At 20.5% G+C, this 27,378-nt stretch overlaps 7 protein-coding genes across 7 annotated transcripts; 2 read left to right on the top strand and 5 right to left on the bottom strand.

The window, feature by feature from the left end:
• Positions 1 to 933: 933 nt before the first annotated feature.
• On the bottom strand, positions 934 to 11,763 carry SRAE_1000302700 (Basic-leucine zipper domain-containing protein; the record flags this gene model as incomplete). The annotated part of the gene is made up of 5 exons (XM_024650171.1): positions 934 to 1,833; positions 2,944 to 3,272; positions 4,651 to 5,363; positions 11,363 to 11,377; positions 11,681 to 11,763. 5 exons carry the CDS (start codon positions 11,761 to 11,763, stop codon positions 934 to 936), a joined length of 2,040 nt encoding a protein of 679 aa, XP_024503975.1.
• A 453-nt stretch (positions 11,764 to 12,216) lies between these two features.
• Positions 12,217 to 14,608, top strand: SRAE_1000302600 (Protein VAC14 homolog; the record flags this gene model as incomplete). The annotated part of the gene is made up of 6 exons (XM_024650170.1): positions 12,217 to 12,317; positions 12,386 to 12,533; positions 12,615 to 12,704; positions 12,773 to 12,850; positions 12,906 to 14,250; positions 14,310 to 14,608. The coding sequence occupies 6 exons, from the start codon at positions 12,217 to 12,219 to the stop codon at positions 14,606 to 14,608; spliced, it is 2,061 nt and encodes a 686-aa protein (XP_024503974.1).
• A 4,420-nt stretch (positions 14,609 to 19,028) lies between these two features.
• On the top strand, positions 19,029 to 20,207 carry SRAE_1000302500 (SH3 domain and BAR domain and Arfaptin homology (AH) domain/BAR domain-containing protein; the record flags this gene model as incomplete). The annotated part of the gene is made up of 1 exon (XM_024650169.1): positions 19,029 to 20,207. One exon carries the CDS (start codon positions 19,029 to 19,031, stop codon positions 20,205 to 20,207), a length of 1,179 nt encoding a protein of 392 aa, XP_024503973.1.
• Positions 20,208 to 20,662: 455 nt separating this feature from the next.
• On the bottom strand, positions 20,663 to 21,715 carry SRAE_1000302400 (Nucleoside diphosphate-linked moiety X motif 19, mitochondrial; the record flags this gene model as incomplete). Its single annotated transcript, XM_024650168.1, has 3 exons — positions 20,663 to 21,039; positions 21,080 to 21,628; positions 21,676 to 21,715. The coding sequence occupies 3 exons, from the start codon at positions 21,713 to 21,715 to the stop codon at positions 20,663 to 20,665; spliced, it is 966 nt and encodes a 321-aa protein (XP_024503972.1).
• Positions 21,716 to 21,898: 183 nt separating this feature from the next.
• Positions 21,899 to 22,895, bottom strand: SRAE_1000302300 (Nucleoside diphosphate-linked moiety X motif 19, mitochondrial; the record flags this gene model as incomplete). The annotated part of the gene is made up of 4 exons (XM_024650167.1): positions 21,899 to 21,904; positions 21,975 to 22,225; positions 22,266 to 22,814; positions 22,856 to 22,895. The coding sequence occupies 4 exons, from the start codon at positions 22,893 to 22,895 to the stop codon at positions 21,899 to 21,901; spliced, it is 846 nt and encodes a 281-aa protein (XP_024503971.1).
• A 314-nt stretch (positions 22,896 to 23,209) lies between these two features.
• SRAE_1000302200 (P-loop containing nucleoside triphosphate hydrolase domain-containing protein) lies at positions 23,210 to 25,763 on the bottom strand (the record flags this gene model as incomplete). The annotated part of the gene is made up of 6 exons (XM_024650166.1): positions 23,210 to 23,584; positions 23,628 to 24,315; positions 24,358 to 24,680; positions 24,726 to 24,969; positions 25,022 to 25,027; positions 25,729 to 25,763. 6 exons carry the CDS (start codon positions 25,761 to 25,763, stop codon positions 23,210 to 23,212), a joined length of 1,671 nt encoding a protein of 556 aa, XP_024503970.1.
• A 453-nt stretch (positions 25,764 to 26,216) lies between these two features.
• Positions 26,217 to 26,908, bottom strand: SRAE_1000302100 (Charged multivesicular body protein 2a; the record flags this gene model as incomplete). Its single annotated transcript, XM_024650165.1, has 2 exons — positions 26,217 to 26,702; positions 26,741 to 26,908. 2 exons carry the CDS (start codon positions 26,906 to 26,908, stop codon positions 26,217 to 26,219), a joined length of 654 nt encoding a protein of 217 aa, XP_024503969.1.
• Between the last annotated feature and the right edge of the window lie 470 nt (positions 26,909 to 27,378).

Genomic DNA, 27,378 nt, shown 5'->3' with positions numbered 1-27,378 from the left:
ATTAGTGAACAGGTGGTAGTAAGGGAGCTTTTTAATCATTATATAATAAAATATAAATAATTTAAAAAGTTTATTTATTGCAATTTAGTTAAAATCTTCATAATTATTTATATCTTCAAATAAACTTTTAATCTATAAAATATGTACTTATTTGTTATTATTATTTAAGAAACCTTTTTATTTTCTACAACCAACTATGGCATATCTTCTTATAACTATATATTATTTTATGTTTATAGAAAAAAAAAACAACATTAATAAAAAAAAAAAGTAGATAAATGTATTTAAAAAAAATTTTTTATAAATATCAAAAACCCGATAACTAAAAAATGTGATTGGACAAAACAAAAAAGAAAATATCATATAAAATATATAATTTTTAACAACAATAAATATAAAGTCTTATACATTACTCATTCATCAATATAAATTATATTAATGAAGGAGATGTACAAGTTACATATAAAAAATAAATTAAAAAAATAAAATTATACAATTTGGTGGCTTCTGTTTAAAATAAAATAAAAAACGGTTTGAGAGAGAAAAAAAAAAAAGTATATCTAAATTATTTTAGATATCACTTTTAGACATAGATGAATATATAATAATATTTTTTGAATATAATAATATGAGAAGTAAAAATAATGTCATTTAAAAGATCTTAATTTTAATAAAAATAATAATAAGAATTTAACAACGGATAGTGATAACAATTTTTGGTTTTTTTTTGTTGTAGCAGCCTCTTTAATACTTCAGATATTTTTTAAATTGAAGTTCAATAAAATTATATGTTCCTTTGTTTTAAAGATTCATTCTTGATATAAATATATATTTATATATTGGTAATAAATTTTAAGAGAAGATATAATATCTGACTGTATATACTTCATCTTTATTTTTTTATTTTTTAATATATCTTAGTAATGTACAATATTACATTTGCTGCATACGGATACGTTTAACTTGTGGTTCAACCATGTAATAATTTTGTTGTTGTCCATATATTGAATGTTCTTGATTTTGTACTGGTGATTGTTGAGTACCATTGATATTTCTTTTAATTACTCTAGTAACAGACATACCATTTCCATTGATATAATTTGTTGTTTCTGGAAAAGCAGATGTTGGAAAAGGTTCTCTTTTGACAGCTGTATTTTTGACTGTTGGAATGATTGTTGTTAATATTGAAGGATGTGTTCTTTGATAATTACCATATGATGGAAGTGGTTTTACACAATTTCCAACATTATGATCATTAGAAATTGTAACTCTTGTTAATTTTCCATTTACAACTCTTTTATATTGTTGTGGTTGTTGATTAATATTTCTATTTTCCATAATTTGTTGTCTATGAGCATTACGTGGAATTGGTGGAGTAACTTTTTGCTCATAAATTTGAGTTACATCTTTCTCCACAACAACACACTCTTCTTCTTCTTTAGATTTAATTGTTTTTCCAAAAAAATCATTATTAGATTGGGTAAAATCAACTAATGTTCTTGATGGTGATCCACCACTCAATACAGATCCCATAAATAACGATCCACGTTTAAATTGTATTGATTTTTGTGCTTCTTCACTTTCATTAAAACGACTCTTTGAGAGTGGTGATAAATTTGGTGCAATAAGAAGGCATACTGATAGAACCATAACTGCTAAACATGTTGATGTTTGAGCAGTATTTTTAGCTTCTTTAGTAAGTAAAGCTTGAAGCTTACGTAACTGAGCCATAATGCTTTGATTTTCATTATTTAATGTTTCTAATTTTTGTCTTAATTCCCTATTTTCATTGTCAGTTTGATCAACTCTATGTTCTAATGCTTCAATATAATCCTAAAAAAAATATATTAATATATATAATATTAAAATATCAATATTTTAATTATTGGTTATTACTTTTAATTTGAACCTTTTTAAAAAGATAATAAAATAATAATCATTTAATTATATGTTCTCTCTTATTTAAAACATTTAATTTTGTGTAAATTTATATTTTAAAATAAGTAGTTAGATATACTTATCCAATAACCATTTAATTTATTTATTTGATCAACAATAATCCAGAAAATTTCATTATACATGTGGGAGCATAAATATCTTTTAATGTAATATATGTCTTTCTATTATATTGGTTAATCTTTTAATAGTTATAAAAATGTGTAAAAATTTTAACTATGACATTTTAAAAAAGATATTGTCTTTGAGTAAAAAGAGTTTTAAAAAAAAAAAATATTAAAATAAAAATCCCTCTTATAATTGGAAAGATAAATATTTCTAATCAATTTTTATTTGTCAACTCCTTGACATAATCTACATTTAGGTGATATGTCACAAATATATTTCAATGGTCGTAGGTGACCTTCTACTAAAAATGTAAAGACATCCTAAAATTTGTTTTATTTATTTATATATATGTATATATTTCAATGAACGTGAATTGTGTTAAAATAATTATTTTTATCATTGTTTATTAAAAAAGTTCAGTTATTATAAATATGTATATATAATAAATATACAATACACTTAACGGTTTTAAAGATAGAGTTTATAAATATTGTCAAAATGAGGAAGCTAAAGACAACAGATGAAGATGACAAGATACAATCAAGTACATTTCATAAATTAAAAAACTTACTTAACAGTTTCTAATAACGCATCTTTTTTTGTTTACAAATACTATTTGCTACTAAATATCATGTGTAAGCGTTGGTAGGATCATAAGAAATACCTGGTACAAAGGAGAACCGAATAAATATATTTTATTGTAGAAAAAAAATATGACATGTATTTGTAAAGAAAGATTTTTAAAATGATATTTATTTAAATACTAATTTTTTTTAATCAACGTTGTCTACTACGAAACTATTTAAATAGAAAAAAAAAAAATGTCAAGCTAATTTTAAATATATATATAATTTTTTTTTTTTTAAAATAATAACTAACCTGTTTTCTTTTTCTACTTGTCTGAGCAGATTTTTTATTTCTTATCTTTCTCCTGATTCTCTTTAATTCTCTTTCTTCAGCTTTAGTTAATGGATAATGTTCTGGTAGGTGAATTCCTTCTTTCTTGCAAAGTCTCTTCTCTTCATCAGTCAAAATTAAAAGAGGAAATTTGCGATTATTCAAATTATTATCTTTACACAAATTTGGTTCTGGAGATAATGATGGTGATGTAATTGATTCCTCTTTAATTTCATTAAAATTAGGAATTCTTTGATTTATTGTTGTGGTAGTTGTTGTAGTTGCTCCACGGCAATTGCGGTTTTGTGGTTCTAAAAGATTGTTGTTATACATTAACCAATAAAATAGATATTTTAAAAAGAATTTTTTTTTTAAATCAAATTCTTTTTAAAAAAAATATATATATTTATTGTAATTTTATTATATTTTTTTTTATTTAATAAAAATGACACTTTATAAATTATTATAATCATTTACTCTTTAAATATATTTCTATTTCAGTAATGCTTATTAAAATTATATCATTTATATATTAATGAATATGCAAAATACTTTTGATGAATGATAATTATTCAAAAATATATTTACAAAACATTTTAATAGGTCGATTGTGTATTAAAATCAGTTAATGTATCACCATTATATCTTACTTTATGATAATATCAACTACATTATTGTAAAAAGATAACGAGTAATATAAACAAAGTGAAATGATACAATATATATAAAAATTTTTAAATATAAAATAATTAAAAATAATCTTTTACATAAATTCACAGTATTTTTATCTTTTTTCTACAAAATTTTTTTTATCTTAAATTGTAATGTCCACTATATGTATACCTTTTTAATTATAAACATTATTATTATAATAAATAAACAAATACTTATATTAAAAAGATTTTAATTCGTAAAATGATTAATAAACATTTTATTTTAACACATCCTAATGATAAGCAGATTTTTGTTTTAATAAAAATGTTCTTTAAAATATAAAATAATTGTTAAAAGATATTTTAATATATAATGTAGTAAAAAAAAAATTATTTAAAAGATTACAAAAATGTAATATATTAAAGTTGAATGGAATATTTTGTAAAAATAAATTATATAACATTTTTATTTATTAAATATTTTCATAGAAAGAGGAACTTTTTTGTTGTTATATCTTAAGGTTTAAAGATAAAAATATTAAACTTATCTAAAGATCACTTTTAACATTTTATATCAATTAAATGTGAGTTTCCTCTTTTTTTAAATGTGTCTTTAAAGCTATTATATAAAAGTGAAAACACTTTAGATAAGTTGTACTTTTGATGTAAAAGGTTTAAAGTTGAGAAAGCATCTTAAATATGAGAATATATTGTATCTTATTTATAGAGTAATAAAGCAACAAAAGTAATCAAGAATTGTGTAATTAAGAATCATTAGAAAGATATATGGCCTTGATATAAAAAATATAACTATACACTAATACAATGTAATTAAATAATTTAACACTAAAAATTATAATAGCCTAATTCTAGATTCTTTTTTATTATTAATCTAAGAATGAATAAGCGGTCCGATCTTTATAATACTAAATAAGGTCATTTTTATAAAAATAAGAAAAATAATAATATTTTTAATTTAATATTATATATATATTATATTTTTTTTTATTTAAAAAAAAAAGAAGTATAAACTTACTAATCCTAATAACACTTCTATTATTTCCTTGAGGTATACCATTCAAATTATTTCTTTGTCTGGGTGAAGTTCTTGCTGCTGGTCTTCCAATAGTTTGTGTATTATCATTGATATAAGCAGACCTCATATCATTATTAGATGGCATTACATTATCATAACATACTTCCAAATTTTTTTCACCAAATTCCATTGGAATATCATGTAATGAAATGTCATCTGGTGACAAAAGACCCGCTTTTGTTCCATTTATAAAATTAGAGTACCGTTTATCATCATACTCAGATGAAAGTTGAATTGAAAATAAATCAACAGGTGGTGATTCAATACCAGAATCAGAGGAAGTTGATGAAGTATGAGAATGAAAAATTGACTCATCTGAACCAGGTGAAGATGATTGAAATGAGAATGCTAAATTATCCTCATAATCTCTAAAATTATTATTTTTTTTCTCCTCTTCTGGTAAACTATTATACATTTGATCTAAATCAAAATTGTCAAAAACTTCATTACTATTTAATATAGACATAGAAGGATTTTGTTGATCAAAATTAAAATACTCATCTAATGTTTCCATTGCTGGTAAAGAAGATTCACCATTTAAATAAGAGATATCATCAAAAGCATCCATGTTTGAAAATAATAAATTTTTTTGATTTCTAGAATATTGTTTTCTATCAGTCTTTGAAAGATGACGTGAGTAACGTCTTAATAATCTACAAAAATAATAATAGTAATAATATTATATTCATAAATTTTATTAACAAATATAATTATAATAAAAAAAAAAGAAAAAAAAAATATTAATCAAATATAATATAAAATAATAATAATGAATTTGATATACGAAAAAGGAATCTTCGAGAAGAATTTTAAAAAAGATTATAATATATAGGGGAAAATGACTTATAAAATAAGAAATTATTTATATATGTGTGAGAGAATATGTCAACAGAAAATGAAGAAAAAATATATGAAAAGGGGATGGATATATGTTAAGAGAAGTTTAGATGGACTGTCGTTATGAAAAATCATTGCAATGTTGCCTTTATTCATTTATGATAATTAATTTTATCTAAAAAGATTGTTTTTGATATATAGATAAAATAAACTAAAAATTTGATCTATCTATCAGACTCAGGAAGGTCATTTTTTAATATTTAAATTTATTCACTTTTTATTTGACCGAAAAAAAATAATACTACATTTTTAGTCTATTAATTTTTAGTTTAGAAAGTGTCTTTATAGCATATATATATATATATATTAAATGCTTGAAAATGATCAAGACAGTGGTACTCCTAAATAGTTTGTCTACAAACTTTTTGAAGGATGCAGGTAAAGTAAAAGAAAATGAGAGAGGCCATTTTGACAATCTAACTACTATAAAGTAACGTTTTGAGGCGGCACACATACAAATCATCCTAATTTTTTTTTTCTTCACCACAACCAAAATATGGTTGTGATGGTTGGCCAGGATGCTGTGTGAGTTTATTGTGTGGCGTCACACATAAATATAATATCTACATTTATACATTTTGCCCTGCCCCTTTTTTGAGTTTCATTCTTGTACATAAAGACACTATCTTCGTCCACCATTTATTATATTTGTCAGAATAATGGCTTACATAGGTCCATACCAGTACTATAAGCTAATTATTTACACTACAATCTTATCATATAGAGTGAGCTCTTTCTCAGTTAGATGATCTATTATTAAAACAATATTATATATACATACAATTTTTTTTTAATTATAAATTCACAAAAAAAAAGTGAATTTTAATTTTTCATCAATAAATAATAATAATAAAAAAAAATATGAACTATATTACTACCAGTTAATTTGTCAAATAAAAATTAAAAACATATAATTAAATATAATAAATATGTTAGGCAAATTGTATTAACATACAAAAAAAAAACTTATTATGATATATAGCAACAAATATCAATTAAAAAAAAATATAAAAAAATTTAAATAATATTTTATATAAAATAAATATAATAATATTTATATAAAATTAAAGCTAAATTAATTTAGATTAAATTTAAAAGTATAAGAAAAAAAAATATATGATAGTCTAATATGAGAATGATAATAATAGATATTTACCAGAATAAATTTATTTTAATATGAATAAAAATGAATGATAAAAAAATAAAATAATAAAGAAAGGAAAGAAGAAAAAGCTATCTATAATATGTAAAAAAAAATATTTATCATACATTAATAAATGTCAAATTATTTGTATGATATTAAATATTAGAATAAAAATTATCGGGAATGTTAAAATAATATTATAAAAAGTTTTTTTTTTCACTTCTATTTTTTCTAAATTTTACAAATTTTATTCTTTTTACTAAAAAGAATAATGTAATTTTTTAAAATATTCAAACAATGAAGAAAGAAATTTATTAAAATTACAAAGCATGTACTAGTTGAAAAGCATTAAAAATTAAAACCTGAAAATAACATAGCTTTATATGTATTATTCTCTCAAAATGATTATAAAATATTTTAACAAAATGTTAAAAAAATATAAATAAAATAATATAATAAAATTTGAATAAAATATTGTATTGATAAATTTTTAGAAAAAAAAAAGAGGAAGATATATTATTATTTTTTTTAAATATATTTTTAATTAAAGTAATTATTTATCATAAATATATATATATATATATATAGATGTATATATATTTTGTTTTCTTACTATATAAATTATAAAAGTATTTAATTAAAAGGGTAAGGAAAGGTTATGAAGGATTTTAAATGGGTCAATAGAAGATGAAATGAAGTGAGAGGAAAAAGTTTTTTAAATGGACATGTTGTAGTGGTGTAAAAGTTTTGTGTGATGAATGGATATGAATAATATATTAGAAGAATTGATATTATACTCATTAAATATAGACATCAATTTTTCCTCAAAATATAAATAATTATAATTTTTAAATTTAATTTAAACTAGAGACAATTTATTTTTTTTTTTTAAAAAAAAGAAAGATAATATTATTTTATAAATAGGATAGATAATAATATAAGACAAAAGTAATATTTACAAAAGAAATTATATGTCTAATAATAAATTAATAATATTAATAAATTAGCCTTTAAATGCTATTCATTTTAATTTATTATAGATTATGAATAATTTAATATTTTTATTATATTATTTATTATACATAAAGAGATTATTTTTTTTTATAAAATATAAAAATTTTTAAAAATCATATAATTCTAAACCATTTAGTAGGGTAAATGTATTTTTTTACGATTTAAAATAATTACGAAAAAAAAAAAAAATTATTCCCCTATTTTTATATTTTATTATTTGAATTAACATATATATATGTATTATATTAAAATATTATTATGACAATATATATATAAATAAAATATAACAAACTAAATAGGTATATATAATATATATATATATTATATTAATATATAAAAGGTAAATGTTAAAAGAATATTTCTGTAAAGTTATGGCGTTTCGTTGTTTTTCTTTTAATAACTTTTATAAAAAAGGATGGCATAAGAAAGTGACATGACCATATAATCTTAAGTAAATAACACTTTATTTGAAGGGAAACTTAAAATATAGTCAATAAATTGTATGAAGGAACAGTAAATTGACATTTTAATGTTATACTTAAAGCTTAATTTATTATTCTTAAATATTCATCCTTAAATTATAATAAAATTAGTTAATATTATTTAATAAAATAATAATAAGTATTTACAATTATACGTCATAATAATAATTTTTAAAAAAAAAAACTTTTAATTTAAAGCTTGTTATCTTTTTTTGTAAAAATTTTATTATATGACGAATATAGAAATATATTTATTATTTTATCTTCAAGCATAATCCTACTCTTTTTTAAAATAAATTTAATTTCTATTAAAGTATTGTTTTTGTTTAACCATTCTAACAAATAAATAAATAGTAAATAATATCTTTAACAGAAGATAATTTTAACAAAATTTTTTATTGTAGAGAATTAATATAAACACAATTTTTAAATGACGTCAATATATCTAAAAAAAAAAAAAGAAAAAAGAATGTCTTTAATTTTAATTTCAATTTATATGTATTAAAATTGTTTTGAGGATAATTTTTTTTTTGAGCATAATACTATTATTATCTATCCTACTGTTTCTAAGAATGATTGTAAATAGAGGAAAAATTAATTTATATGAGTAATTCATTATAATAAATATGTTGAGTATTAACAAAATGACCTAATATAAATAGAAATGAAAGAATATTGATGATAAAAAGCCAAACTATCCTCTACTGTATATTTTGTTAAAAAGTAAAAATTTTAAAATGGATACTACTCCTATATCAGAATATAAAAAGACAGCTGCCAAAGATATATATATATATATATTATTTATATACATAATTTAAGATGTGGTTTTTATAAAAATGAGAGATATATTTAACACATAAGTTACTATAGCAATTAATATTATGAATAATGCCTTTAATATTCTTATTCATCTTATAATATTATTATTTTTTTTAATGTATCATAAAGTAAATTAATGTATTGATAAAAAAAAATCTTTTTTTCTTTTTTTTTTTGATCTATTATGTATAATTCTTTATTTAAAGTATTAATAAAAGATATAAAAAGTATGTTAATAAATGAAAATCAATTCATCTATGAGGTTAAATTTATATATATAAATAAAAAAAAAAGAATGGTCAATGGTAACTTCAAGGATATTATTAAATAAAATCATAAGAAATAAATTTTAATAAAAGAAAATAATCATATATATATATATATAACTTGCCGAATATTTATTTATTTTATTATTTTTTTTTTAATAAAGCTATAATATTATAAATAATATATATTTAATATGATTGAAAAAGAAATATATGTAATTATTATTTTATAGGAAAAGAATATGAAGGGCAAATCATGTCATATAAAATATCTCTTTCAAATATTTAACTAAAATATTGGTATATATCTATTTTATAATAAACTTTAAGAATTAATTATTTTTAATATTATTTTTTTTTTTGCTAAATTAATATATAAAAACTTAAATTCTAAGGAAAAAAAAAATTATTTTTTAATTTTAATTATCATTTTACAAGATAAAAAGATATAAATAAAATTAAATTTTTTTTATAAATAGATTATATGATTATTTCATGATATAAAAAAGGATAAAAGAAAAACAATGAACAAATATAATCTTTGTTTTTCACTTTTTGATACCTATTTTTAAAAATTATTATTTTTATTTTAATGTTAAATTTATATGAGATTTATATAACTAAAAACTTATTTTAATTTAAACAAAAGAAGATAAAAAGGGTTGTATGAAAAAATTTTTTCAAATATAATAAATATATATATATACATTACACATGTATACCAAACAATATTATTACAGGTGGCTTTATTATATATTAAAATATCTTTTCATATTTTTAATGTTTCTTTATATAATGATTTTATAATTACTACATAAACAAGGGGTAATTAAAAAATCCCTTAGGATTAATAATGTCAATGTTAATAAATAATAATAAAATAATTAATAAGCCGATAAAACTATATATTAATCTTGATCTCAATCAAAATAGGGAAATAGTCAAATTTTATTACAGTAGGCATAAAGTTTTAAATAAATTTATGAAAGCTGTCCTTCAATTAAATCACCTACAAATACATATATCGTTTTGAGTTACTTTTGATAAGACAGCTAATTAAATAAATCAGTATATTAAATCAACTTTCTATTTAAATTGTACACTAAAATCAAAATATTCAATCACGATTAACAATACATACCTTAAAATGGAATAATACTAAAAATGAAATACTATATTACTAATGAGCAATATTTTAATTTGTAAATGTAATTTTCAAGATAACACTCTTATCGTTATTCCTGAAATATTTAACATAATACTATATATTCATACTTTTTTCATCAATATGATACACAAAAATTTATAAATATATATACATACAATACATTTATAACATTAAAACATACGTCAGCATAATACATTTTTTTAGTAAATATTTTTACATTTCTCTAAAGATTATCAAGTTAAATAATATTATATTATAAATTTTATAATTATAAATGTATGTCAAAAAAAAAAAAAAGTTTAATATGAAAACTTTTTATGATAAGAAGTGTTATTAAAAAGGAAATGAATTGTAATCAGAAAGGGTACTTTTTTAAATAAATGATCATAATAACATATAAAAAATTTAAAAGACTTTTTGATAAGAAAAATTGTTAGAAAAAAAAAAGAAGTTTATAGAGCATTATACTTTTGATAATGACAATAATTATATTTATGGAAATATTTATTATTTTATAAGCCTTTTTTATAATAAAAAATATATATTATATATATTGACTAAAATAATTTTGTTTTTTTTAAAATTACGTAAGGGTTAACAAAAATTTTTTTTTAAAAAAAAAAGTATTATAAAAGTTAGTATCTAATGTTATCAAATTACACTGATGAAAGTTATTTAATAACAGAACTTTTTATTATAATACTTTTATAATATATATATACTTTGTTTGGTGGACTAAATTATGTACATATAATTATTGGTAGAATAAAAAGAATTTGTTTTTAATCATAAATATAATTAATTAGATTTGATTTTTAAATACCATTTTATCTCATTCATTTGTATTATTAAAACTTACAATTCATAATAGTATCTGAAAGTAAATTAAAAGGTTAAGTGAAGAAAGGATGATTAATTTTAGACATAAGCTAATATTGATGAAAGGTGGAGTGAAAAGATGATATTATTTAATAGTATTTATAAAAAAAATATATATAATATATATATATCATATATATATTTATATACAATCAATGAATAATTAATTTTTATTATTTAAATAACATTTCTAGGTCATTCTATAAAATATAATCAAAATTGTGTAATAAAATTTTTTTTTAAAATACCTATTATTTCTTTTAAATAATATCAAAAGGTAGTTTGTTTGTTAACTTACTTATATAATATCCATATCGGTCTATCAATGGAATAGGTATCAGAAAATCTTTCCTTAATTTTCATTTTTGGTGTATTTTTCATTTCTTAATAAATGACTTATTTTCAAAATAAAATAATTACTATAACAAAAAAATATTTTCTCTACCAAAATATTTATATCAAATAAAGTGGATAAAGTTTTTTTTTTTTCGGTTATCAATAAATATCTTAAATGTATAAAAATAAAGAAATTCACTAAATCGGATGATTTTACATTTATTTAATAAGCTTTTCATTCTAATTTTGTCCCTTGATCAGTCAATTCTTTTAAGTTTCCTATCATCATTCTAATAACAACTAACATATTTTTTTTTTACTTTGACCTATCATTGTAAAAGTTAAATACCAAGTTTTTGCCATCTTTGATAAAAACTTTTTATACCATAAACGACATTCCAATTGTTTAAACACGTAATATTTTGAAAACAAAAAAAAAAAAAGATTTGTACAAAAGAAGAGATTGATATTATAAAATCATTTTTATATTAATTGAATATGAGTGATAATCAATATGCTCCATTAACTGCAAGCTTAGTCAAAGCATTAACTGATAAATTATTTGAAAAAAGAAAATTAGCTGCAACTGATCTGGAAAAGTAAGTTATTTAATATTAATAATTTTTTTTTTATCATAATTCCATAAATAATTTTTTTTTTATTATAGACAAATAAGAGAAATTGTTAAGAATGAACAAACAAAAGATTTGGAACGTATAATTTTGATTCTTTGTAGTCTTACTACAAATCCTAATATGCATGCCCGTGCCGGAGGTTTAATTGGAATTGCAGCAGTTGCAATTGCACTAGGAAAAGTAAGATTTTATTATTATTATTATTATATTTTTAAATTATATTATATTTATTAAATAATAATTTGTTTTTTTTTTATATAGAATTCTCTTCCATATACCAGAACATTAATTGAAGCAGTAATGCCAAGTTTTATGGATCATGAATCAAAAGTTCGTTACTATGCTTGTGAAGTATGTTATATTTTTATAATAAATATTTATATTACTCATATAATTTATCATTAATTTTCTTTTTTTAGTCATTGTATAATGTTGTTAAAATATGTAAGGGCAATTCTTTGAATATGTTTGATCAACTTTTTGATACATTATGGAGGGTTAGTTTATAAAAATTAAAATAATATATAAACAAATCTTTTTTTTTTTTTTTAGCTTTCTACAGATACTGATCAAAATGTTAGGAGTGGAGCAGATTTATTAGAACGATTATTAAAAGATATTGTAAAGACAACTGAAGGTTTTAATGTTGAAAAAGTTATGGTATTAATTAAGGAACGTATTTATGCTGAGGAATTTTATTGTAGACGATTTATAATATCATGGTTAAAACATATGATTGATATTCCTGGTTTTGATATTGTTATTTATATACCTGAATTATTAGATGGTCTTTTTAAAATGTTAAGTGATAATATGGATGTTGTAAGAACTTTTACTGAAAATGTTTTAAATCAATTATTAATGAAAATTAATAAGGATAATGTTGGAAATATAAATATTAAAGCAATTATTGATATATTAGTTGTTCATACAAAAAGTTCATCAAATAATTTTGTTGGAAAAAGAGTTGCATTAGTATGGTTAGAAAAATTAATAACAGTTTTAAATATTCAATTAATTTTTCCTCATTTACCAAATTATTTAACTGCCGTGTTACCATGTTTAACATCAAATGAAACAAAAGCTAGTGTTATAAATAAAAAACTTATTGAATTAGATTTAAGTGGAAGTAATTTACCTATAAAAGAAATTGTAGATGTTTTACTTTTTTATATGTCTCATGAAAATATTGAAACAAGAATAGCTAGTTTAAGTTGGATACAAAAATTATACTCAGCTGTTCCATCTGAATTATTTTTATTTATGGATCGATTATTTCCAAAATTATTATCATCATTAACTGATTCATCAGATGAAGTATTAATATTAGCTATTGATATTTTAGCTGAAGTTTGTGGTGAAAAAAGTGTTAAAGTTGATGTTGGAGAATTAAATTTAAAAGATGATTTGACGGAGGAATTATGTTATGTATCACCATATTTATTAAAATTTACCACTTCATTATTAGATATGTTTAGAAAAGAACCAACATTAATGAATGATAGAGGTGTAGCAATACTTCGCCAAACATGTGCACTTTTAGGTCCTGATCATATATATAAATCATTTGCCTTGTTATTAGTAAAAGATTCAGATTTTGATTTTATATCAAAAATGGTATCAATGTTAAATATGATTCTTAACACAACATTAGAATGTTTTGAATTAAGGGAAAATTTACGAAAATTAGAAACAAAAGAGGGTGTAGATTTATTTTTAGCTATTTATCGTTGTTGGTGTTATCAACCAATTAATGTACTTGGTTTGTGTTTATTGTCACAAAATTATACACATGCAGCTGACATTGTGCAACGCCTTTCTAGGGTAGATATGACAGTAGATTTATTAGTTGAAATTGATAGGTTAATACAATTAATTGAATCTCCCATATTATCTCGTAAGTTTTTTTTTTCTTCACAAATATTTTGTTATTTTATCTGATTCATTTTTTTTAAGATGTAAGGCTTGATTTATTATCTATTAATCATCAAAAACCTTTAGCCGCCGTTTTATCATCTCTATTGATGTTATTACCGCAGACAGAGGCTTTCAATACACTACATAAACGTTTACAATTAATACCATTACTATCAACAACAGAACATTCAAATGAAATAGAAATTAGAAGATATGGTAAAGAAATAAATTTCCAGAATCTTCTAAATTATTTTGATAGTACATTTATTAAACGTCAAAATAATATAAGAGCCGTTCATAAAAATAAATTACGGCAAAATATTAATGGAACGAGTTAATTTACTTACCTCATAAATTTAATTATTTTTTTGATAATATAACAAAAAAAGAAATAGATAAACAGAATGATTCATGAAAATTTTTTCATTTAATCAAAATATTATATTTAGTACAAATAATGAAAAAATAATTGTGGTACTATTCTGTTTTTATAGTGCTATTTTTATATTATTTTCATGATTTAAATTGTCAATTTTGTATCTATTTTTTTACATATTTTGGCTAATTGTTTTTTTAATAGATTTTTATTTATATAAATAAAGTATAATTTATTTTTGATTTTCTATTTAAAATGTTTTCTTAATTTTTTAAGGAAAAAAGTAATTTATAAAACACAAAAATATATAAAATATTTACAAAAACAGCACATTAAAAGTTCTTAAAAAAATTTCAACTTTGAAATTTTTTATCAAAAAATGCAAACATTAAAATTTGGTAATAAAATTTTAAAAAAAGTACATGATAAGAAAATAAAATTAATAACTTTTTTTTAAAAAATAAAAAAAGATATTGACAATCTGATTTTGGAGTTAGGTGGAAAGTATTTAAGAACACATGATATTAGAAATTCATAAATGAAACCAAATTTTGAAAGTAGATAAAAGAATGTAAGAAAAAAAAATACCTTTGATACTTTAATTGTAAAAAAGATTTAATCTTTTATGAAAATTTTTTAGTAACTTTCTTAAAATTAACAATATTTAGTTTCTAAGTTTGGTTTCTTATTAATATATATTCTATGAAACACTTTCAAATATTTTCTTTAAAAATTACAATTTTAAAGCTTCAAAATTTAGAAATAAAAATAAATATATCATTATATTATAAAAAAATATTTTTTTTAATACTTTAAAGTATTCTTATCAATCATTTTTTGTTTCATATTATTAGTCATTTTTAAACAAAATAGGAAGATTAAAAAAATTTCAAAAACATATTGTTTTATTGCAATAAAAGTATAATTTTATAATCTAACTACAAAGTCATATTTAATCAGACATTTTGTGAAATGTTATTATATGTCTGTATGATGTTATGTTAAAACATTCCAAAATTTATGTTAAAAATTATATATTTTGTCAGCTAATATATTATTTGCTTTAGAAGTCTTTTAATAAAAAAAAAAGAAAATACTACTGACAGCCTGATGGAGCATGACATTTTTTTTGAAAAAGCATATGTATATGAATGTTGATGGAGCAATTTTGCTCTTAAAAAAAATGGATTCTTTGCATTTAAGTACTATAAATATAAAGATTACAATATAGTGAAAAGCCAATTTTAATAAATATTCCCAGGAAAATTAATTTTTCATAATAAGCCTATTTAAAGAAATATTTTTAAAATTTTGGAGTTAAATAAAGAAGAGCTGATAACTCATTTAATGAGAAAACTTTCATAAAAATACCATGTATATATATTTAATAGTTTTATATGAAAATGTTTTATAATTATTTATGTTTTATGTATATATATATATATCAATTACAAATATAATTTATTTAATGATTTTGATTCAAAAAATGAATTAATATTAATACTATTTAATATTTTACGTATTTTTTTTTTCAAATCAATCAACGATTTTATATATATATATTATTTTGATTGCAATATGTTATTTGTTCCTTATTTCTTAATTTAAATAATATATAAAGTACTTTAATTTATTAATTTAAACACCATTTTGTTTACAGTGATATATTTCTTTTAACTGAAACTTTCATCATTTACATTTGGTATAGATTAATTTAAACCAATAAAATGACCTTTTTATTTTATTAGTTTAAATAAAAGAATAAAAATTTTTTTTTCTTATAATATTATAATGAATACCAAGTGTAGTGATATTCTTAACAAAAATTAGTAGTTTGCTTAAAAATTTAAAAATTAAGAAAACGTACATTATTTAATCAATAGAGAGGTTAGGTAGATACCTAATAACTTTAGATTTGAAATATACTCTTTTTTTTTTCTTACAATATATTTATATTTTCTTTTTTGATTAAGTAATTAAATGAAGTATAATATATGTAATATTTATTTGTCAAAGTATATTTATTCTCTTAGAAAAAAAAGTCTTTTTTGCAATATTCTTCTGGTAAAGTATTATTGTTTCAATATGTGCAAGTATATATTTATAAATAATAAAAAAAAAAAATTCATTCTAATGACATTTTTATAATTGTTTTAAAAATTTTTTAGTACACATTCACTATATATACATATATATATATAATATATGTTTTTATTGTTAAATCTTTCTTGTTTATATTCTCAAATCATGAGACTTGGCAAATGTTTAATAATGACGTCAAAATATTTCTATAGATATGTCTTTACTTTTCTACCAATTTTAAAACATCACCCATTTTTACAATGTACTTGAAATGCCTTTCAACAAACTTTCTTAAAGCTTCTTTTAATAAAAATTTCTATTTTAATAATATTTTTATATAACCTTCTTTTATGTCTTGCTTTATTTTTAAATTTTTAATAAAATATTTGAAACTTCTTTTTATCTTATAAAATTACTAAATATATTTTAATATATACTTTAATATATATAATAATTATTTTAATATTTACAATATATTATTTCTAATAATAAGTTATCCAATTACTTCTTATATTTTTAATATATAGTTTGTTTTTCAATATTTAAATATAATTTTCTATTATTCTTATTTAGAATAAAAGAAAAATATATATTCAGGTTTTTAAAATTTATTTTTATATATTTCACCTTTTTTATTGAATATATAATTTTACTAAAAATTATTTTAGTGGTACCCAAATATATATTATATATACATCATTTATATACATATATATATATATATATATATTTATATGGACATAAATAAAATTTATTTATCCTTATAATGTTTCCAAAATTTATACATAATATATGTATGACTAAAATCCCATTCATAACTTTATCTACCTCTTTAATAATATTTTATGTACATAAAAATATACTTTATTCAATAGTAATAATTTATCTTTATTATAAAATATTTATATCACTTAAAAATCTAAATATATACATATATAGTAAAGATTTAGAAAGTATTATCTTTTATTTTTCCTCAATCTATCTTAAGCATTGTCTTTATTTTTTATTTTATAATGTTAAATATAAATTTATGTATATAAAAATTTGAATGACTGTAAGAAGAAAGAAAAGCATTAAGTTTATAAAATAGGAAAGATTTTTTAAGATTAGATTTGGAATAAGTTAAAATACTATTTTTAAAATTATATTTTATCGATAAATATAAATTATATCCCAGTTTCTAAATATTGGGGTAATAGTATTTAAGAAAATATTTTATTTTTACTTGGTAATTTTTTTTTTCTTTTATAATATTAATAATTAAAAACTAAAATTTTATATTTAAAAAAAAATATAACTATGGTAGAAAAAAAACATTTATTTTTATGTTATTATTATTGTTTTTTTTTAAAAAAAAAAATCCTTGTTAAGATATTTTACCATTTTTCTGAACTTATTTAGAATTGTTTTTATCTTTACTAAAAATATTTTTTTTTATCTATAAATTATATGGTATCTTTATCTTATAAAAGACTATAGAATTTTTACACATGAATTATTTCCTATTTTTGTTTCCCTGTATTAGCCTGGAAAAATTTTAAAGAAACCAAATTTTAAGTTTTAATGAAAAAAAAAATGTGTAAGAAATTATTTTAATTAGAATTATGTAAACAATATATATTGTACATTCATTCTTTATATTGTTAATAATATATATATAGGACTTAAATATGTTATCTCGCATTTATAAACATCGTTTCACCACACTTTGTCTACCCTTATCTTATTTTTAAATTTATGGTCAATAAATTTTTTTTTTTTTTTTCTTCCTTATATAATATTAAATTTTTATTTAAAAGTATTATTTTAGATATTTTAACATTATAAATTATTTTAATTATTTCTTATATTACATCACTTACTTTGAAAAATGGGTTTTTTTTTTATTTATTAAATTATTGTACTTTTACTTAACTTTTCCTAATTTTATATTTATTTATTTGATGAAATATCTTTAAACAATTTCTTTAATTTATACTTTTTTTATAGAATTATTTATCCAAAAGATTCTTTAATTTTTTATGGTAATGATAAAAATAGATTAAAAGTTATTTGTTTTATGAAATTTGATGTTATATAGCCTTTATATATAAATGCCGTTTTAATGTATATATCATTAAAAACATATGATAAAAAGATATGTATAACTAATATAATTAATATATCTTTTACAATCAAACTTTTATTTTTTAATATTTCCTTTCAATAATACTTTATTAATCTTTTATATATATATATTTTTTTTTATTATTAATATATAAATTTATGATTTTTTATTTATTTTTTATAGGAGTATAAAAATGTCACTATCAGGACTTCGTAAACAATTTAACAAAGCTAATCAATATCTTAGTGAAACAATTGGTGCAGCTGAATCTACAAAATTAGATGATGATTATAATGAAATGGAAAGAAAAATGGATGTTTTTTATGAATCTATATCAGCTTTGATAGCTGGAACAAATGAATTTCTTCAACCAAATCCAGCTACTAGAGCAAAAATGGCTGCTATGGGTGCTATGTCTAAGGTTCGTGGTACAACAAAAAATTCACCATACCCTCAGACAGAAGGTTTATTATCTGAGACAATGGCAAAATATGGAAAATTATTAGGTGATAATAGTGATTTTGGTTTATCATTACTTGAAACTGCTGAAGCTTATAAATTGTTAGCTGATATAAAATATCAGTTAGAGGATAATGTTAAACATAATTTTCTTGATCCAATTGCTCATATACAAGCTAATGAAATAAAAGAAGTTAATCATCATAGAACAAAATTAAAAGGAAGAAGATTAGATTATGATTGTAAAAAAAGAAAAGGTAATAGAGATGAAGAGTTAATAATGGCTGAAGAGAAGTTAGAGGAATCAAAAAAATTAGCTGAACAGGCAATGTATAATGTTTTATCAAATGATGTTGAACAGATATCTCAATTAAATGCTTTTATTGTAGCACAAATTGAATATCATAGACAAAGTTTAGATGTATTAGAAAATCTTCACACAACTTTAAAATCTAAAATTAAAGAAGCAACAGGAAGACCTAAATTAGAACATGTACCAAAACCAGTTTTAACTGATAGAACTCCAAGTGCTAGATCTCCTATTGGATCATTAACCAGTTCAACAGCCAATCTTAATTTTAATGGACAACAAGCATGTAATCAAATAAACATCAATCCTAATTATGTTCCTGCTAATGGAAATATACCAAGACAACCACCACCACCATATTTACTTGTCTCCAATGATCCATCTACATCACCAGTCCCACCACAATCTACTCCTCAAAAACCATCATGTAAAGCATTATTTGACTTTGAAGCACAAAATGAAGGAGAATTAGATTTTAAAGAGGGTGCTATTATATCATTAACATCTCAAATTGATGAAAATTGGTTTGAAGGTACACATAATGGAAAAACAGGATATTTTCCAATAAATTATGTGCAAGTTATAGTACCACTTCCAAAATAAACAAATTTAATTTGATTAAACTTAATGTATATGTATATGAAACATAGAAACTACTTTTAAACAATAACACATTTATAAAACAAGAGCATTTAACCAATAACTGTTTTATATAATTTCACTTAAAAAAAAATTTATTCAAATAATATATATTTTTTGGATAAAAATTTATATGCAGATTTTTATTTGTCACAGTATTTTGAAATTTTTATTAAAAATATAAATTTTTAAAAAGGATTGATTTTAAAGTTGTGGAGTGCCATTATTATATAAATATATTTAAATTTTACAGTAATTGATTAAAGAAATATTTTTTTTTTTTTGTAAAATTAATATTGTGAATATAAAAGATGGATGAATAAAATTATTTCCTTGTTAATTTATTAATTAAATTATATATTTTAAATGAAAAAATTAAAATTTAATTAAATTGACAATAAAGAAATTGAAGGGGAATATTATTTTGAATTAAATTTTGAAATATACTCAAACATGATTGGTTTATTTTTGTCATTTTTGTCAAAATTTCTTATTACTAAATCAGAGAAATTTGAATTTTTGTAATTGGTAAATAAAATTCTATTTACTTTTTTAGTTTTAGAATAAGAATCAACTTCTTCAAATGTCATGATTCGTTTATCATACTCAGATTCAGGAGGCATATTTTCAATAAAAAGATGATCACCTGGTAATGCATAAACATCAGGTTTGGTGGGATCTTTTGCAAAAATAAGTTGTGGAAATATTAATTTTGAATCAATTTCAATTTTTTCATACTTTGACCAATGAAGTCTACAAATTTCATATATTTGTGGTGGTGGTAAATAATTTTTAACTATAGAAAATAGTAAAGTTTTTAATAATATTTAACTTACCATCTGGATTTTTTAAAATATCTTCTAGTTTCATCCATGTACAATCAGTCATTTCTTGTTTACATAAATCAATTTTATGCTCTTCATTTACATTGATAACATAAAAAAGAGTTTCAAATCTTATTGGAAGTCCATGTGGCGTCATCCAGTAGGACAATGAAGTTAAAGCATCCAAATCAAGATGAAAATCAGTAAATAAATCTTTAAATAACATAGGATTACTTTTTATTTTATGTTTCATTTTATCTAGTACTCCATCATCAAGTGAAGAAAGTACCTTTTTTTTAGAATTATTTTTTTCAGTAACAAATAATAATCCAGTCTCCTCAAATAATTCTCTTAATGAACATACACGTAAAGAAAAATCATTTTCCATATTATTTGGTTTTATTTTAGGGGTGATAATTTTATCATAATTAGTTAAGTTTAAAGGAAATTTTGTATCATACTTTCTTTCTAAAACTCCACCAGGAAAGACATAAGCATTTGGAGCAAATTTATCAGTTGGTCCACGACGAAGAAGAAGTGATTTTTCTGAATTTTTATTAACTAAAAGAAATGTTTAAATTTATTGTGAAAATTAAACTTAAACATACATAAAATGGCTGATGCAGATATTGGAACACGTTTAGACATTATCAAAAATTTACGATAAAATATTTAACAATAAGATTTATTAATAAATAAAGGTTAGTAATTTATTTATATTCAAATTGTTAAAAATATCATAAAAGTCATTCTAAAATTTATTTCTATTGAAAAATTATTTCCATAAATTTTTTTGAATATAATTAAATAAATGTATTGGCTTTTTTCTTTCTATATCTATATTTTTTATAAATAATTCACAATTAGAGTAGATTGGATTTGAGTCATATGTAAATCTATGAATTACCTTTTTTGGATCATTCATATTTAAATCTTTCCATGAAATTTCTCTAACTTTTAATTTTTCTGAATCTTCAAAATTGTCAATAAATAAATTGTCACCTGGAAGTATGTTAACAATTTTTATTGGTTCATCAATTGTTTTATATATTTGAGGACATATCAAATTTGAATCAGTCATTTCTGATAAATCAGTATCACCAGCAAGTCTTATTCTCATTAATTCATAATATTGAGGTGGAGGTAATATAACATTTTCTACATCAAATATTAATTTAATTAAATTTTTTAAAATTACCTTTAGATTTTGCAAAAATATGACTTGGTTTTTCCCAAAAACATGAAAACATTTCTTTATCACATAAATCTATATCATAATTCTGGTCTACATTTATAGCATAAAAGACAACATTAAATCTCATTGGGTATGTTGCTGGTGTCAACCATGTTGACCAAGGAATTAAACATTCAACATCAGCAATAAAATCTTTAAATAAATCCTTAAACAGAGAAGGTTTTTCTCTAACTTTATTTCTCATCTTACTTAAACCACTATCAGTCAAAGTTGATAAAACTTCTTTTTTACTATTTGCTTTATCAGCTACAAATAATAATCCCGTTTCTTCAAATAGTTCTCTCAAAGAACATATTCTTAATGGAAAATCAGAATCATCTCCTTTTGGAATAATTTTAGTACCACTTACAGATCCATAATTGGTAATATCAACTGGAAAATTTGTATCTGAGGTCTTCTCAACAACTCCACCAGGAAAAACAAATGTATTTGGCATAAATTTTGCTGTTGGACCTCTTTGTAGCATAAGAATATTTCGTAATTCTCGATTCCCTTAAAAAAAAAGTTTGATAAAACATTACTTTAAAACATACATAATATTGTTGAAGCTGATTTTCTTATTAGAGCATTCATTTTTAAATTAGTAAAAGTATATATTAATTAAAAACATAATTCCAATAACAAAATTTGTTGATAATAATTTACTAGAATAAAGTTTGAAACACTAATTTGCCATATATTTTTTATACATATTTATATATAGATATACTAAATTTTAATTGAAATAATTTTAGAAGATAAAAAAAAAAGAATCACAATCAATTTCATTGTACATTTATTATTTATTGGTAAGAGGAATATATAAAAATATGTACAGATAATATTTACAGATAAAATAAAAGTTATATATTAGTATATACATAGCCAAAAAAGTTAAACTAAAACTTTTATTTCGCTACAAAATCTTTGAAATCTAGGTAGTCAGAAAGATCCCTATAACATACAATGTCATTAGTTTCATTAATTACTTGTTCATGTAATTTTTTTATTTTATTATTAATTTCATTTAAACTTTTATATCCTGTAAGAGGTTTGGTAATGGAATAAAATGAATTAGAGGTACTTGATTTGTTTTTTTCTTTATAATTATAGTATAACAGGCTTCTACAAGTTATTTCATACATATATACGTCTAGCTCCGTATATCTTAAGTTATCAGTTGCTAGCGCATAGTCCAATGTTAATACGTTATCATAAATTTTATTTAGTGATTTGATGTCATTTGCAAAATAATGTTCATGTTCAAAAAGATATTCAATAATCTGTAAAAATAATACTAGAAATTAATAAAAAAAAACAACATACTCTTGATGTAGTAAATGGTTTATAAGTGACAATATCTGTAATAGAAACTTCAGGCGGTGACGGCCTTTTTAAATTTTCCAATCCACGTATTAACATATTTTCAGTTTTAGTGTATTCGTTTAATATTTTAGGATTAGAATGTTTATCTAAACGTTTTGCGTAAAAAAGTTTTCCCAATGCATGAAATTGATCTACTTTAAAATTTATCCCATTTTCAAAAATAGCAAGAAAACCAGGTTGGAATGTTCGTTGATGATTTCCAAAAGCATTATGTCTGTAAATAATATCAGATTTCCTTCGTTTATATTCTGGAGATTCATAATTTTCTGTTGTACAAAAATCAATTATAATTTTTCCTTGTCGAATATCACCATTAGCTAAAATTAAAATTCGTTCCCATAATTTACTATATCCTTTTTGTCCTCTTAATTTTAATTCTCTTCCATGAAATGGCATTGTTATTTGGTTTTGATCAACGTATTTTTTTAAAGCTGCAAAAACTAAAGTATTTGCTACAGGTAGCATTTGAATTTGCTTTACTTCAAGATCATTTATTACATCAGGAGTAAATACCCAAAAATGACCATGGTTAGATGAAGTATTCGCTTTTGAAAATTGAAATACATATATTGGATTACAATTCAATTTTATAATTTCAACAATTTTCTTAGAAAAAATACTAGGATCACTAAAAAAAAATAGTAAATATAAAATAAATAAAAAAACTTACTCATAAATAAAATTTGGTAATTCATCAATAAAAACTAAATTAGTTTTTTTAGCTCCATATGAAGTGTAACATCTATGTGCCATATAATTACAAGAGTATAAGAAATTTATAAATAAACCTGAATAATTAATTTTTCCTAGTGACGAGTCATTTGGATTCAACAATGTCTGTTTTTCATCATACCGTTTAACACGAAATTCAAATAATTTAAAAATTTTCTCCATTAAAAATGTTTTTCCACAGCCAGGTGGTCCAGTTAGAAGAACAACTTTTGGTTTTTTACTCATTTCTTCTTTCATTAAATTGTTAAAAACATCTATTATCTAAAAATTTTTTAATATACTATATATATTTTAAATAAAATTTACCTCATTAATTCTTTTTGGTTGCACATGAACATCCTTTAGTATTTCTTGAACTCCTCTATGTTTACTATTAAATGGAATAAAAATGGGATCTGTTCTTTTTAATGACAATAAATCCTTCCCATTTTTATTAAATAATGAATTCTCTTTACCTTCAAAAGGATTACTAAAGTTATCAACATCATCATAATATTCATCATAAAAATTATCATTATCAGCTGCACAGTCCATACTTCTTTCACATTGACTATTTGGATTATTATGTTGAAAACTTTTTTTAATTAAATAAGATATCCCACCTGAAGCTGGTTTAATACAACATTTATTTAAATCATCGTAGAAATCATCAAAAAAATCGTCGTTTACTTCACAATTCATAGTAAATTAGTGATAAAAAATAAAGACAATGATATGAAAAGTTACTTTAATATGTGTTAAAACACTATAATAAGACATACTTAAATGATTACTAAATGGGGTAGAACTTACCCTAACACGACAATATTTTGACTTATGTAATGATGATAAGAACAAATTTTTAAAAATATTTTTAAGACATGCAATTAAAAAAAAATATTTAAAGATAAAAACAAATATATTTACGATATAATTAACTAGTTATTAAATAGAATATTTAAAATTTGGAGAGATGTTTTATATAGTATTTGATTTAACAAAGGAAATTCAGGCATTTTTGAATTTTCACTCTGGATTTGATTTTACTAATTAAATTATAGTTAGCTTGTAAGTTAAACTATATTTTCACTTAGGTAAATTATATAAATCATATATGAAACATGAAAGTAACATGAAGATTAATTATTCAATAATTTAATTTATAAATTAAATGCTGGCATTCTAATTTTATTGGAAATATATATCTGAATTTGTATTAGTGATTTTCTTATAAATTTGCATTATTTTCCTTTTAGAAATTTTTTTCAGTATTTTTATAGGGTTGTTAGTTATTTTATATAAATGAATATAACATAGACAGGAAGTTTACTTTAAGTTAATTAATGTTTTCATTAAATTTGTCATATCTAAAATTTAAGATAGATATCTTAAAATGGATTTTATTTAATTATACTTGTTATTGTATTTTATTTTTTATCATTTTTATAAATACTTATTCATATTTTTAATTATTATTAATAAGTTTTTACAATATAAATGTTTTTGCTTAAAGAATCTTAAAAAAATTTCTTCATATAATAGTTATAAATAATGGCAATTACGATAATTATAATAATATTTATTAATAACTTATTTTAAAAAAGCAACTGTTAGGAGAAAAAGTTATAAACAAAAAAAATTGTTGATAAGACATTATATGCATATTTTTTACTTTTTACAATAGAATTCTAAAATTACAGTTAACAAGAATAATTTATTTAATGTTAAATTACTTTAAACAAAAAATTGAATTATTGCTTGCAGTGGTAGAACTAATTAATAACAAAATTAATTTAACTAATAAATGTATTTTCATAATTATTTACGTTTTAAATTTTGAAGTCTTGTATGAAGATCGTCATGGAAATTTGGTGGTGTTCTTTTATCATTCAATTTGTTTTTTTTTTCTACTTCAACTTTGTTAGAAACTACCGGAAGATTATTTAGCTTATCTTTAATTTGAATACCTAATTCATCCAAAATACTATTTATTACACTTTCAGTTTTATCAGAATCATCTATTATATCATCAAATGCATCATCAATAATATCATTTTTTATATCTACAACTTTTGATTCTTTTTCAAAATCCATCATTATTTCTTTGATTCGTGGAAGATTCATACAATTACTCATTTTTTTCATAGAAATAACTATACTTTTCATTGTTGTATCTATTGAATCTTGACTTTTCAATGTTGTAATTTTAAGAGAAACCTCTTGAATGTTAGCCTTCATAATTGAAAGTTTTTTACGATAGTTACGTGTTTTAACAAGTTGTTTAGCCATAATATAAACAGAATCCTAAAAAATATTGTGAAATATAAATACTACAGTAGTACCATTTGATTTATTTTTGCCATTTTTTTAATCTCTATTGTAATTTCTTTTTCCTTTAACTCAAAAAGTTTTTTTTCTCTATCAATTTCACGCATTACTTTATTTAAGCATTTTTGATTTCTTTTTAGTTTTTCAGAAGGAGATTCACGTTTTCCAAACAATTTCTTCATTATAATAAAAATAGATATAATTATCCCAATTTTTTTTTTGTAAAAATACTAATATGTGTTAATATAAAATACTATTATTGCTATAATTCCAACGGAGTACCAAATCATACGTTGAAAATAGTATCATTTCCTTGCAAGATTCATGCACATATTCTTTGTCTTCATTGCGTAGTGAGATTTTTTAATTTCATTTATTTTTAATGGAATTATTTGATTTAATTTTTATCCAAGATTTTTTTCTAAAAAATTTTTTAAATGAAATAAAATATGTTGGAACATTAAACCTTTCCATTTTTTGAGGTTAAAAAATATAATCTTTGATTTTTTTTGAAGTTTACTGTAGTCAATTATGATATACTATCTAAGATTAACGTGACGTCACAAAATACGTCAAATCTTTTACGCTTGAATCATGTTAAAACTTGTTTTCATAACTACTTATAAAATTTTTTTTCGAAAATAAATTCTAT

This window comes from Strongyloides ratti (genome assembly GCF_001040885.1).
Source record: "Strongyloides ratti genome assembly S_ratti_ED321, chromosome : 1".
Classification (NCBI taxonomy): Eukaryota; Metazoa; Nematoda; class Chromadorea; order Rhabditida; family Strongyloididae; genus Strongyloides; species Strongyloides ratti.
This window is presented reverse-complemented; position numbering and strand designations above follow the sequence as displayed.